General features: G+C 47.2%; 1 protein-coding gene across 4 annotated transcripts in view; it reads left to right on the forward strand.

The window, feature by feature from the left end:
- PECAM1 (platelet and endothelial cell adhesion molecule 1) overlaps positions 1-14996 on the forward strand; it is a 66821-nt gene that overhangs the window by 36552 nt on the left and 15273 nt on the right. For 2 of the 4 annotated variants that reach the window (XM_080677189.1, XM_080677188.1), the window contains 7 exons: positions 737-1012; positions 2453-2740; positions 3370-3477; positions 4628-4655; positions 5370-5443; positions 8097-8150; positions 9113-9175. In XM_080677189.1, coding sequence (XP_080533315.1) covers positions 737-1012; positions 2453-2740; positions 3370-3477; positions 4628-4655; positions 5370-5443; positions 8097-8150; positions 9113-9175 — 891 coding nt within the window. Of the gene's footprint in view, positions 1-736; positions 1013-2452; positions 2741-3369; positions 3478-4627; positions 4656-5369; positions 5444-8096; positions 8151-9112; positions 9176-14022; positions 14080-14865; positions 14981-14996 lie in introns of all 4 variants that reach the window. The other 2 variants (XM_080677186.1, XM_080677187.1) reach the window with 2 other exon arrangements.

Consider the following 14996-nt stretch of genomic DNA (forward strand, 5'->3'; position numbering starts at 1 on the left):
TTTGTGTTCTTGTTTTGTTTTTAATTTAAATTCTTTATTATTGAAAGTATTACATATGTCTCCTTTTCCCCCCCATTACCTCTCCCCGATAGCTCCCACCCCCCACCACATGCCCCCACTCCCCTACTGTCTGTGTCCATTGGTTATACTTATATGCATGCATACAAGTCCTTTGGTTGATCTCTTAGCCCCCCGGCCCCCACCCTCCCCTGCCTTCCCTCTGAGGTTTGATGGCCTGTTCGATGTTTGTATGTCTCTGCATCTATTTTTGTTCATCAGTTTACGTTGTTCATGATATTCCACAAATGAGTGAGACCATGTGATACTTATCCTTCTCTGACTGCCTTATTTCACTTAGCATAATGCTCTTGTTTCTGTGTGCATCCTTTCTCAATACAAAAAAAACAACAAAACAACCCCATATGGATGTGCATGTATGAAACTATAAACATGTATTTAGAGGGGTGTAATGTTTTTCTTGAATTTATATCATCTTTTATTTATAGCATTCATTCCCTTTCCCTCTGTCTCCCCAACACACACACGCACGCGCGCACACACACACACACACACACACTCCCTGCCGATGTTAAAGGAGGAGACCTGTATAGGTAGATGAGGCAGGCAGGCACTTAAAATCACAGTAATGACAGAGAGAGTGAAGCCCAGAGTTTGGAGAAAGAATCCCTTGGGTGGAATATGCTGCTTCAGATTGTTTCTCTCCCTGTCATTCTAGAAATGCTCTCCACGCCCAAGATTTTTTATGACTCCAAGTTTGAGGTGATAAAAGGACAGACCATAGAAGTCCATTGCCAATCCATAAATGGAACCACGCCTATTTCTTATCAACTTTTAAAAGCAAGTAACATTTTGGAGAATTACACCGTAGGCTCAAATGAGCCCGCAGTATTCAAAGACAACCCCATAGAAGATACCGAATACCACTGTCTGGCAGATAATTGCCATTCCTCCTCTGAAATGATCAGTGAACCTCTGTTGGTCAAGGTGATAGGTAAGTTGCTGTGCTATGAGAAGAAATCAGGGGCCCTGGCCTGGTGACTCAGTGGGTTGGAGTGTCGTCCCATACACCAAAAAGTAGCGGGTTCGATTCCCAGTCAGGATACATACTGGTACTTAGGTTTCGGGTCCAATCGTGGTCAAGGTGTGCATGGGAGGCAACCAATCAATGTTTCTCTTTCATATTGATGTTTCTCTCTCTCTCTCTCTCTCACTCTCTCTCTCTCTCTCTCTTTCTCCCTTCTTCTCTCTAAACATATCCTCAGGTGAGGATTAAAAAAAAAATTATCGTGTGGGCTTTAGGTCACATTTTCAAAGGTTTGGGATTACCCAGGGATGGTGTGGACAAAGGAAGTGGGTGGTAGTTCTGCCAAGTCCATAAACATAACACGTAGCCAAGTAGGACAAGCCCCAGGTCAATGGAGCCAGAAAATATCTGGGGGCTTTTGGTGTGGCCAGTGCCCTCTCTTTTCAGAACCTCTCAAGTGAACATAAGAGTGAAGTATCTTGACTTCAGGAAGCTCTAAAGTTGTGGTTTTGGGCTCTCTTAGCATTTGCTCCTTTTTAGGTGAACCGCCAGCCATCTCAGAGTTGTTGACCAGAATTCTTCTCTGTGGTTGACCCTTGTCAGGCAACTGTCATGTGAGAACCCGCAGTCATTAGAGCTGCAGGCTGTAGTCTCACAGGACATGCTAACAATGGCCTGGGACTCATATACCCATTGTCCTGGGTGGATATTTTTCCTTGAGTCTCTATCTGTGCCTCTCAGAGGCCTTAGGAGTGCCATTGCCTGCATCTCTGAGATAGTCTGCATCCTGTTGTAAAAAGCATGTAAGTCTCCCTTCTCTTCCTCCTCTTTCTTCTGGTGTAATAACTTTTATCTACATGTGCCATGTGGACATCTTGAGTTGGATATATATTGCTACTATTAATATATAGTCTAAGAATAGCCATACTTTTCAAATTAACATCAATATACATGAAGCAACTAATGCTTTAGGGCATATTAAAAAAATACATATTCTTTGTTTTTAAGTTACTTGTTATTAAGAGCTGGTAATGCTATGTATCTTTGTAAGCAAAGAAACCACACACTCACACACACACATACTCACACTGGTACACACGCACAGACTCATGCAGAATAGACCTCCACAGAACACATAAGGTAATGGGTATAGTCAAGCTGAATGGTCAGTAATCCTTGAGGTGGTAAGTGAAGCATCTTGTGTTTAATGAGGACAGGAGGCATCTGTTGCTGCCCTGTTGGACTAATTAGGGAAGGAACTGAAGAATGTGGGCTAAGAGGAGAGACAAAGTCTGAGTCACGGCGTAGGTGGAGGCTAGCCATGAGCAGTGGCTGTGTCATGATCTTCACCCCTCAATCCTCAACCTCCTGTCTTTTCTCAGTGCTAATCCTTTTCCTGCTTTTCAGCTCCAGTGGTTGAGGTCAAGCTTGCTATCCTGAATAATAAACAAGTGGAGTCTGGGGCAGATCTTGTGCTTCGATGCTTCGTGAACAAAGCATCTGGTCCAATCACCTACAAGTTTTACAGGGAAGAGGATGTCAGGCCCTTCCGTATAATCACCTCGAATGAAACCCAGGCCATTTGGTACAAGGCACAGGCTGGCATGGAACAGGGGGGACAGTATTACTGCACGGCCTCCAACAGAGCCAACCCTGCCAAAAACATCCCCCAAAGCAACTTATTGACTGTCAGAGGTGAGTCACTGGTCTCAACAGTGAGATGGAATGTGGCCACCAAGGGTGAGGCCAGCAAGCTCACCGTTTGTAAGAGGAAGTGGGTGGGGGTTAGTGCTTATTACTGAAAGCTACGAGACCAATGCCCTCCAAGCTCTTTGGTCGTAAGTGACAGAAACCAACTCAAATTAAATATCAAAGAGGAATTGGAAGTATTACAAGGAATTGGAAGTATTTCACACCGTTGTAATTCCAAATTCTTGGTGGAGAGATAGCAAATGGCCCACCTTGGGTTAAATATCTACCCATGAGCCCACCTGTGGCCATGGGGATTGGGTCATGCAGAACAGAGACGGTTAGAGGAGCCCACCTATGTGAATAGAGAGGGTGGTTTCCTAGAGAAGAAGGAGGATCAAACAGAGCCAGAAAGGCGTCTATGTTAGTCCTCTAGTTCTTTAAGACGATAGCTGACTCTGTAGCAAGAACAACCATTTCTGCACCAACTCTGAACACAGAATCCCTCAGAGGTAGATGCTTGGTATGAGATGCGATTACAGGAGCTACAAATCAGTCTTATATGTTGCTTAAGGCTAATATTGTTTCTTGCTGGCAGAGAAGAAAAAAGCTATTTTAATTTTTCTTATTTCCAGTCTTTCTTGCCCCATGGAAGAAAGGAGTTATTGCAGTGGTTGTCATCGCCGTGATAATTTCCATCTTGGCAGTTGGGGCCAGATGCTACTTCTGGAAGAAAGCCAAGGGTGAGCACAGTTCCTTCCTTGCCTTCTGACAGGTTGCCCTCACCAGGAAACCGCCATGGATGTGAGGGGCTTCATGTAGCTTTAGGGGTGGCTGTGCTCTGCCCCAGCGGGAGCTCAGGAGATGTAACTGACCACAGTTGTTCTTCTCCTTGGGTGTCACCTTGATAACCAAAGATCTTGGCTTCGGTGGGTGTGGAGCTTTTATTGCCCCTCGATTTCGCTAGGCATAAAGGAACGTGGTTGCTTTCCTAGTTGGGCAACCCAGAAAAAATGAATTCAGGGGAAAGTCCCATCAATGGTCAGAAGAAGCCATCTCTGTGGGTTTGGCCACATTTAGTCCTACAGTTGGTAGAGTGGGGTGTGAGTGTTATGGAGACACCCCCACAAACACTGAATCCCCCTCAATTAATCTGTCTGTTGTGCATGATTTCTACCCTGTGCTTGAGGTTAGCCACACATGGAACCTGGAAGGGAAGCCGGGACCACCTGTTGATACTCTGGCATCACAGCCAGTTAGCCTGGACTCAAGGGAAAAGGGCCCAGCACCAGTATATTCTGCCAAGATTTGTGTGGGATAAGGTGGTTTTTGTTGGAGCCTTGGTGCTGCTGCTTGGGAAGGGTGGGGGCAGATTAGATAAGAAGGGGCCCTGTTTTCTTTCTAGAACAGGAAATCCCTCTGAAAAGACAGGTTCCAGAACAAACCACTTCTAAGGGGACTGGGCCATCGCAGAACAGACAAGGTTAGAGGACAGACTCGTTCTCAGGCCAGCTTGGAATATATATATATATATATATATATATATATATATATATATATATATATTTTAAAGTTGCCTTTTTATCTGGCTAATCTGGTTCCTGTATCATTGTCTTCATCTCTACCTTGTTCCACTAAAGAAAACAGCTCCTGGCTAATACAACAAAATCATATTTCTGGATGAAATGATGTGAAATCTCTCAGAATAAATGTGAGAGAAGGCCTGCTTTGTTTTTTTCTTTTTTTAAAAGTGGAAATATATGTGGCTTTCTGTTCTCTTTTTATGGTTAACCAATCTTCAAGAAAGTCAAATGTGGTTGAAATGAGGGTTCCTATCTGTTATAGACATGGACGCTTTTTACTGACTTTGGTTTTTCTCTTTCTCTTTTAAAGCCAAGCAGATGCCCGTGGAGATGTCCAGGTCAGTGTGTGTCCGGGAAAGAGAGGCGCCTGCTCTGTGGGCACAGACAGACTTGTCTGTAGGGAGAGTCTGGTCATTAGGAAGCGTTCAGTGGTTCTTGGGAAACTCTGAATAACAAGGGTGTGAGTAGTATAGGGGTGTGTGTGTGTGTGTGTATGTGTGTCCCAGTGAAAGATTGCCAACTGTCCTTTCCTGTGAAGAAATAGCTTTATTCTGAGGTCACGTCCTTCCTACACTGTTACGTGTGAAATCCCCTTTCCCTTATGAAGTTACAATGGTAGTAGAGAGAATTTTTAAAATTTACCTACTTTGCAAAATAGAGTTAGCATAAAGCAGCTGTACTATTTTTACTGTTCTTGAAATTCAAAATCCAAAAGCGTGGGTCCAAAAGAAAAAAATTTTAAAAGAGAACAAAAGCCAACAATGGCTTTGTAGCACAGAATGAGGAATTCGGGGGTTTGGGGCTCCCTTAGGAAAGGACTCCTGTTGTTTCTGTGCCCATTGGCCCTGACACTCATCTTAACAGCAAAAAGTGCTTGTTAAACAATCTGACTGAAAGAAAAAGTCAGTTTTCCAAACGAGAGAGTAAAGTTGTCCTCGCTTCGGAAATCTCTTCCTGGTTTTCTCATGATCTTTCTTTGATTATTTTGTTGGTTTGACATTAGAGCCCAAAAAAAGTTGTATATTTTTTTCCTTTTCAAATTTCCTTTTAAGGCCGGCAGCACCACTTCTGACCTCCAACAATGAGAAGATGTCAGGATCCAGTTCCGAAGCCAACAGACCTTATGGTACAGTCATGGTTTCCTGCAGTTGCTAAGAGGTTTCCCAACTTGCTACCCCCCTCTTAGGAGCAGGTGGTGGGGATAAGTTCTTAGGGAAGCCCACCCCTCAGGCAGGACAGTTTAAACTCATCAGCCATTGGATGGTAAGCTGATAAGCAAAACAGAACAGAACATTTTACTCTAATTTCACCACCTTCTAAACATCCGAGGACTGAAAGGTGGACAATAATGGTAATGCTGTGAATTCCCATCCTGGCTGATCTTCAAAGACTTTGAACATTGCCCGAGCATAATCACCCTCCCCTTGTAAAAGAGACCAGAGAGCCACTTGAGGCATCGATAAAACATCTTCTCAGATGGAATTATTACAAGCACAGGACATTTCCATCTCACACTTGACACAACGGGAAACTAACTGAAGTATTTCTCTGTTAGTAGAGGCATTTTAAAAAAGAATGCAACAACATAGGGCCACCTGGTTATGAGCCTTATTGCAAGCTTGCGTCAGCGCAGTCGGGTGGGTAGCCAATCCCAGGAGTTCTTAATCCCTTTAAATCCAAGAGAAAATTGCTCAAGAGGGGACTGTAATTACATCGCACAGGAAGTTTTGTCCTGGGCCAGATTTGGAGCAGTTTTCTTTCTTTTTCAGCAGGTTAGGGAGTAGGATGCCATGTTCTTGTCTAAGTCAGTAACAGTATCCCTCAAAATAAGAAAAAGTTCAGAAGAAAAGTACAACAGAAAAAAAAGGAAGAAAGAAAAAAAACAAATTTAAAAAATGTAAAGAGAATAAAAGTAAATAAATAGGTAAATAAAAAAATTTCAGGATATGCCTTTTACAAGGCATACTTGAGAGATACGTTTTAAGACTCCAGCAATTCTTTTAGTAAAAAATCATAAACTTTTAAAAACTGAAATAAAACATTTATAGTAACAAAAGTAATGCTCCAGTAAAGAGAAAAAGAGCAAATAAATTACTTAAGAAACGACATTCAGAAAACTTTAGTGACTATTTGGCAAAAAGGAATCCAGTGCTATAGAGAAAATACCTTTTTTTTTGTGTGGTAGAAGGCGAGTTCTGCTGGCTATTATATTATCTAAACAGAAATACTGGTATACTTTAAATGAAATGTTGATATAGACATATTAAAACAGAATTTCCCCCAGAATTTCCAAAATGCAAGAAACAGTCCAATTCTTGGGTTATCTCTCCATGGATTATTTCAGTTTATAAATATATGTTGGTAATCACAATAGCAATTAGTTCAAATATATAATGGGAAGCCTTGTGTTCATCAGGGATAGTATCTACATATATAAAAGTCTAATATGCTAAGTGTCCATCCAGGTGATGACGTCATGTAGCAATGCCCGGCTTCCTCTCCCTAGCAACTAGCCTCCTTGCAGTTTCTTCAGCCCAGGAACATGACTTGCTTTAAGCCAGGTGGAAACATTTTACACTTTAACCAAATGTCTGTGAAGTGTTTTCCCATGCCTCATCTCATTTGATCCTCACAGAAGTCCTGGAGTAGGTAAATAGGAGATTTGGTGGAATCCTATTTTCTTTTCATTAGCCAGAAAATGAAGATTTAGAAAGCTTAGAAACTTGACCCGACTGAAAATAAGTAAGAAATGGTGGACCTTGAAAATGACTTCAGGTTTTCTCACTGCGCACAATATAGTCAAACACCGCTGTAGTTAAATATTTTACCCTTTGTTCTCCCTGGGTGATCTACAATAATAATCTGCTTTGTGTTGATATTTACTGCTGTGTTGCTGACAATTACCTGAAAGAGAAGTTGGGGTGCTTCACTGGGCTGGAAAAAGTTTAGCTAAATCAGAAAGCAGGTTTAATTAAGCAAGTTTATTCTATATATATAAAAGGCTAAGTTGACTTGCGCATTCATGATACATATAAAGCTCTCGCTGGCACCAATCGCACGTGTGTGTTTCCATCTGTCATTGTCGATCATGAATTTGGTTGACACTTCTATTATAGAGAAAGGGCGAATAGCCATATTAAAATATTTCTTCTAATTAATTTCCTTTCAATGTGCACAAATTTGTGCACCAGGCCACTTGTTTATTTATAACATTCTGAAGAATTGTTTTTAATAAAGAACAACCTGGGGCGGGGGCAGGCTAGAGGGGGTCAATGGGGAAAAAAGGGGACATATGTAATACTTTCAACAATAAAGATTTAAAAAATAAAGATCAACCTGATTAAAAAGATCAAACATTTGTTTGCCTACTGAGGTGGTGGCCTGGAGGCACTGCCTTTTAAACCTGTTCTCATGGGTCCCCTTCTCCTGCTGGAGGAGGTTAGTGTCCTAGTGTCCTTCATGGTTGTGGTTACAGAGCCATCCCTTCCGCAATTAAGTTTAATTTCTCATGAACTTGCTCAGAGTGAACAATTCGGAATCTTAAACCATTCACAAGCAGAAGTGTCCCTCCCACGGAATGACAGCCATCCCACGGGTGTTAGGGAGAGACCACACAGTGGGTTGGATGGGGCCACAGGGAGACCAGGAGGGGATCCAGAACCCAGAGACACTGCTGGGGGAGGGGGACTTGGGGAAGGGGGAGGAGGGAGAAAAAAAGTTATGTATAGAAAACTAGAATTTCCACTGCCACCCATCCTAACGGTTATTTTTCAAACTAGGTTACAATGAAGATATTGGAAACCATGAAACAAATCCAGTAAAAGAAAAGAAAGGTAATTATATAATGTAGTGGGTTTTTTAAAAAAATTAGAAAACTTTACATGAAAAAAGACCCCTAGGAAAAGAACTAAAACTGTTAATACCTGTGGGTGGCTATTTCCCCACCTCTCTTAATGACCGTCAGCGGCTGATAAGTAAAACGGACACTTTCTCCAAAGACACATCTAGTGTCATTAATGGGAAAGTGACCTAAATTCTGGTAGGAGAGAACTGGGTTAGACTCAAAAAAGAACTTCCTAAATCAGAATGGACTACTGAATAAGGTAGGATAATCTGCTTTCTCTTGGAGAGTAGAGGAAGAGGTGGTTTTTATTTTATTTTATTTGTTTTTTAATAGCATTACTGCAAATCATCAGGTCGGACACCTTCAACTTACGTTATATGTCAATTCTATCTCAGAGAAGCTGGGAGATGTGGGTTTAAGGGGCTGGTAAAAAAGGGTGATGGTAAGGCATGTAATTATCTATTGAGCTTTTTAAAATTTTAATATAGTTTTATTGATTTTTAGAGAGGAAAAGAGAGGCGAGTGAGATAGAAACATCAATGATGAGAGAGAATCATTGATCAGCTGCCTCCTGTACTCCCCACAAGGGGGATGAAGCCCGCAACCCAGGCATGTGCCCTGACTGGGAATGGAACCGTGACCTCCTGGTTTATAGGTTAATGCTCAACCATTGAGCCACACCAGCCGGGCTATTGAGCTTTTACTAACCCTCCCACTGCAGAAACACCAGAGACCCAGGCAGGAGGGCCCCTCCATGTTCCAGGGAGTGCCCCGTTAACACTGCCTTCCCCTGCCTGAGATTTCTCTCCCACTTAGAATGGAGATACACCTGTGCTGGCTTTCCCTCAAAATCCAGAATACTTTAATCATTTGAATGGAAATCTCTAGTGCCTCCCGAGGCCCCCAAGGGGATTCTGTCTAACCGCAGGGTGTTGTGTTTCCTTTGGGCAGAGCCTCTGACCTTGGACGTGGAGTACACAGAAGTGGAAGTGAACTCCCTTGAGCCTCATGAAGGTAAATGCCATCACTTGAGTGATTCCTCACACTCTGCTCTCTCCTAGGGCAGGGGTCGGCAAACTCATGAGTCAACAGAGCTAAATATCAACAGTACAACGACTGAAATTTCTTTAGAGAGCCAAATTTTTTAAACTTAAACTTCTAACGCCACTTCTTCAAAAGCGACTAGCCCAGGCCGTGGTATTTTGTGGAAGAGCCACACTCAAGGGGCCAAAGAGCCACATGTGGCTCGCGAGCCGCAGTTTGCCGACCACTGTCCCAGGGTAAGGTGGGCTGTGACCCAGGGACAAGGGACTAGTAGCCCTCAGTTGCGCAAAAAGGGAGGTAGTCAGCAGACAGACCTGCTGAACATGCCTAAGGCAGGAGCAGTGACCCCGCCCTGGCTTTGAGGTGTAAAATTTCTTCAATTATTATTTAGCATGCTACTAATAATGGATATGTTTTATTGAGCAATTTACTGAGTCCTAAGAAATGTGTTTTCTGAGACTTTTTGAGATCAGCCTCACTCCTGGGTCTTTGAGCTTTCTTCCAGAGGTACACCCCCTGGCCCAAACCCAGCATCCTCCTTAAAAAAGTTGCTTGCAGACCGAGCTGTGTAAATGAAATGCATGTTTGAAGGTAGTGGGTGCTTTGCTATTTAAAGGAACACTTGGGAAAAGGCTTTTGAAAGCAGAGAATTCCTTCCTGTGTAAATTAGTGGCTCTGTTTTTGATTTTATGTGTGTGGTTCCCTTAGGGGCAGGCTGGCCTGGAGGTCCCTGGCTCCGGTTCTGTGCTGGGGAGACTGGCCAGGAGTGGGCCGGTGCCCAGCAAACACTAGAACATCCATCTCAGCGGCTAGGAAGCTCGCAGGGCTATTGCCCCTCGCTGTCGAGGCTGAGGCCAGGCAGTGTCCACTCAGCCAGGCAGGCCTGGGGCTGTTTTCCAGGACAAGCCTGCATGGGTTTAGCCAGAGTCACATGGTGATGGCATCTCTCCTCACCTCTTGCTCAGGATCTGGGAGGCGTTTTGGGTTCCTTCCTTCTTTCCTCGCTTAGGTTCCCAGTACATGTCAGCAGGTGTGTGCAGAGAGCCTTCTAGGTAACACCGTCCCGTACAGCCTTAGGCTGTGAGCTGCATAACTGGGCACCGTTCCCATAGCCTGCAGTGAGAATGGCCCCTAGAGTTGGTGTGGCCCATCTGCGCATCCCACTTCTAAGTCCAGACTGGACCTGGGAGGGGTGGGGGCCATGGCAGGCCTGAAGTTCTCTTCCTCTTTATTTCATTATAAAATGATTCACTTGCTGAGTTAATAAATTAAGGGCCCATCATGCATCAGCAGCAAAGGTACCTCTCACAGAGGTAGAGCCTCTGAGGGAGCCAAGAAAACAAGGAAGCAAAGAATAAGTCATATCAGGTTATAGCAGGTGCTCAGAAGGAAGAGAATGGGTACAATGCGAAGGCGTGAAAGGTGATGCCTATCCAGCGTGTGTGGTCCCTGGAGGTCCGTTTGAGGGGTGGCATTTAAGCTGCAGCCTGAAGGGGCACAAAGAAGGTGGCCCCACCCTGAGGAGGAAGGACCCAGGAAATGAGAAGGGCAGTGTGAAGGTGGCCCAGAGCTTGGCTCACTTAAGGATCTGCAGAGAGAGGAGGCAGATGGAGCTGGGCGGACGGGATGGGGCCTCCAAGGTCCTCTTTGCATTCTAGTCTCAGAGGATTTGGAAGCCTTTAAGCAGGGAAGTGGCAGGTTCCAGCTTCCTTCTTTAAAAGGCATTCCCTGTGGCTGGTGTGGAGGACGGATGTGACGGGGAACAAGAATGTTATCAGTAGACAAGAGGGGATGAACGCGGAGCTAAAGTGCTGGCAATGGATGGATTCCAGATATATTCTGCAGACAGATCATAACACTGGATGAAAAATTTCACAGCCGGGATGGGGGAGAGAAAATTCCTTCATGGATGGCCGTGATGTCTGAGATTGGGAGGAATGTGCCCGTGGTGACCACTGGTTCAGTTGGGTTAAATTCCAGATGCCCAAGAGGAGGCAGCACAGGGGTCTCGTGCTCAGAACCGAGTCTGGGAGGGCTGTGGCCGATGGGACCGTTAGGGGACTCCCTGCAGCCTTCCCTGGTCCAGCCCGAGCCCCTCCATCGCTGGGCATCCTGGGCTCGGTCTGTGGGTAGCAGCTTACTTCCTCTTCAGGGGACTTGGGCTATAGAGGAAAGGAGGGTTATAAGAAGAGGGCACTTCTAACCCTGGCTGGCAGCTGACCAAGTGTCCCTTGAGGGTGGAGGAGGGGCAGGAAGGAACTCGGTAAACCCCGGTTTGCTGCCTGTTTGCTCTGAGCCTAATTGCTGGGAAAACCCCATGAGGTTGAAGCCATCTCTTTCTCTGTTAACAGAGAAAAACAAGCCCAAATAAAGCCCCAGCTGGAAATCTCTCTGACAGCAGAGACAAACAGTCTGCTGGCTGGTTTAGTCATTAGCAGGCAGCTGCTGGCAGCAGCAAGGGGAGGGGAGTGATGAGCTGCAAGCTCCCGCCCACCACTGAGCTGGGCAGAACCAGGAGGGCACAGGAGAAACCACCGGGACACCAAGAAGAGGCAGTCACCCTGTTGCCCATGCTGGCAAGCCATTAGGAGGTGAAAGGGAGTTGAGTGTGACTCTTCGGGTCCATAGGGTGATAGTGTCCCCAAGGTAACCAGAGAGGCCACCCCTATGCACCTGGGGCAGTGGAGTTCACAGAGTATCCAGGACCCCAGGCTTGGCCACCAGGGCCCCCTGCCCCTCTTCCACTTCCATGGGGGGCTGGGTCAGAGGATGAGCTGGCAGCGACCTGGTGCGCCTGGACGCACAGTCCATCACCCCATAGCCTGCGGCTCCTGAAAGCTGGTCCAGTGTACCGTTTCCTCTTCTGTGGTGCCCGGCACACAGGAGCTGTTAGGATCACACTGAGCAAGGGACTGGCCAGGCCTGACGTTGAGCAGAGAGTCCCCTAGGGATGTGGTGGACCCCTGGAGCTTCCCTTTACACCCCCAAATCTGTGTCACAGGGGGAGAGTGGTGTGGGCCTCTCTGCTGTCTTCTTAGGGAGGTGCCTGGTATCTCAGCTGCTCTACTGAGTTCCAGCTCCTGTTCCCTGTCACAGGGGAGTCGCTTCTTTAAGGCCCTGGCAACCCTCAGTGCCTCAAGTTCAGCCGTGGGGATCTGAACCACCCCCCAGGCTGTCTCTGGCATTCGGGTCCTGCCACAGGACCATCACCATTCAGTGTGTAATGAATGACCAGGATTTTAATCCTAAAACCAAAAACCTCAGGGATTGGGCTGATTGTGCCAAGACCTTCCCGAAGGCCCTGGGTCTGAGATAGAGACACTTACAGGGACGTTGACTGGTGCCTTCGCTGTCACATCAAACCTTGACCGGTAGCCCTGCAGGTGCTGGGGTTGGGAGGTGCACAAGACCTCAGGCGCTGCCCTGGAGGAGCTCTGGGGCCACCAGGGGAGGCAGTCGTGGGGACAAAGGATGTCAGCGTGTAGTGGGCAAGTGACCCCAGAGTGCTGTGAGGCACAGGGGCCTCTGTAACTGCCAGGGGCACAGGAAGGGGTGAGTGTGTGAGGGAGTATATAGGTGTGTGAGGGTGTGTGCTCCAAGTATAAGAGCAAAGCTTGTCCTGGGGCTTAGAGGACGAGGAGGAATAGCGCAAAGAGAAAGGGCCATGCGGGTAATGGAGGAATTTGTGCAGGATCAGGGGCAAGAGAGGGCGGTGTCCCTGGAACAGGGTGAGTTGAGGGTATCTTGGTGCAGTTAGAGTCCATGGGCATGCCCAGGCCATCTGCCACTGAGGAAGGAAACGTCTACATGGCACTGGCTATGGCAGCAGGAATCTCACCCTGTCGGGGGCTCCGTTTCCCAATGTGCAGAGGGAGAGTGCTGGCCACATGGCACCAGATGCCTTTCTACAGTGAGGCTTCCTGGTGCTTGGTGCAGGTGAGAGGAGCCAGGGACGCAGCTGGGTTCCATCCTGTTTCCTGAGGGTTTGTGGGTGTGTGTGTGAGTGTACGCACGGGCGTGCAGGCCTGTATGTGCATACTATGTGTACATACTATGTGTGTGTGGACAATGCGTATGGATGCACTAGGAGTGTGTGTACATGTGTGTGTATACAGGCAGTGCATATACATAAACAGATGGCCGAATGGGTGCTCTTGGTCTCCCAAACCCTTGCGTCTCCTCTGGGTGGAATCCACACCTGGGGTGGCCCCTCTTGCCTGCGGTTTCAAAATAGGCCAGACCAGAGGCTCTCAACCCTGTCTCATATCAGGACGCCCTGGCAGCGCTTAAAAAGTCACCAAAGCCACACACCAGACTAATGCAAACAGCAGCTGCCGTGAGGCCCAGGTATGGGCGTGTGAAACTGAGCGGCCCAGCTGCCTAGATTCGTAGATGGTCTCCGTCCCAGCTAGTCCTTAGGCACAGGTGACACTCGGGCTGTAACCTGGACCTCAGGCGATTGGGAAGCTGTAGCCAAGCCTCCTGGGGCACAGTGCAGCTGGACACGGGACACAGTGGCAGGAGGCCCCCCGCCCCGAGCTAGAGGCGGCGGTCCCCTCCGGTCCAGGGTTCCCAAGGTGACCTATTAACCTCATACTTCCAGCTGAGTGACACTGGTTAGACCAGGTCTTCGAAAGCTGGGAAGTGGCACGGGCTTAGTGGTGAGGGGGTCTGCCGGCACTCCTGAAGATGGCATTCGTGGGCTGGGGTAGCAGGGTGCAGCCTTGCCTGGGGAGCCTCAGATATTTTTCTGCTTCAGTAGTGGGCCAACCTGGTTCTCAGAGGCAGCTATTGACCTGTGCCTGGTCCCTTTCCAGGTCTGGGAAGGAAAGGCACGGAGACAGTGTACAGTGAGATCCGGAAAGCTAACCCCGGTGAGTGAGGGGCCCTGATCCCCAGCCTGGTGGGCACTGCCCCCAGCATCATCCATGAGGTCCTGGGAGTGGGCAGGCAAAAGAGGGAGCAAAGGAGGTCAAGAAGGGGTGCCACCTCTTACACAGAGTTGACTCTCACCAGGCAAACAGGCGCCCAGCTGCTGGGCAAGTTGGACGGGAGTGGGTGCTGGCAACATTGTGTGCTCACAGGATACTCAGCAGAAAGCTCTCCTGTGGCCCCGAGAAGCAGGGCGGGTGCCAGGCAGTGAGCCTTACCTGCTCCCCATGGGGGCCTGGTGCAGAGCCCCCTCTCCCCCAAGAAGGTCTTAGACAGAGTTGGCACTTTGCTTTGAAGATGGTCAGTGGCTTCAGCCTTCCTGGGAGCATGCGGACCTTGGGGGAGGGAGTCGGATCTGCTCCATTCCCTTAGCCTCTGCCTAGAGCCCTAGACCCACTTCCACTCCCACCTCCCCGCTTGCTGGTGAAGAGCTTCCCCCAGACCGAGCGCAGTGCCTGGCAGACATGGAACCGGGATGCTCCCAAGCATCTCATTTTTTGTATAATTATTGCATTCCATTCTGCAGAAATGAAATCTACAGAGATTACTTTTAAGTTCTGAAAATAAATTGCAACCTAAAAGGCATAAGCACCCCGGGGGAGACAGTTGCTAGAGGGACATCTTCCTTTGAACAACAGACTTCTATTTAAATGAATTCTTTGGAAGGGAATTCTTAAAAAGGGCTGGGAGACTCGGTAAAGCCCGGCTAATGCAAGTGTGGTCCACAGGCCAGAAGCAGCCATGGTCCCGGGCCCAGCCCGACCCACAGAATCAAAGTCGCCAGAATCTGAACTCTAACATGTTCCCAGATGTTTCTGATGCTGACAACATTTGAGAAGACAGGTAACTGTCTTACCTG

The sequence above is a fragment of the Plecotus auritus genome, assembly GCF_963455305.1.
Source record: "Plecotus auritus genome assembly, chromosome: 7".
Classification (NCBI taxonomy): Eukaryota; Metazoa; Chordata; class Mammalia; order Chiroptera; family Vespertilionidae; genus Plecotus; species Plecotus auritus.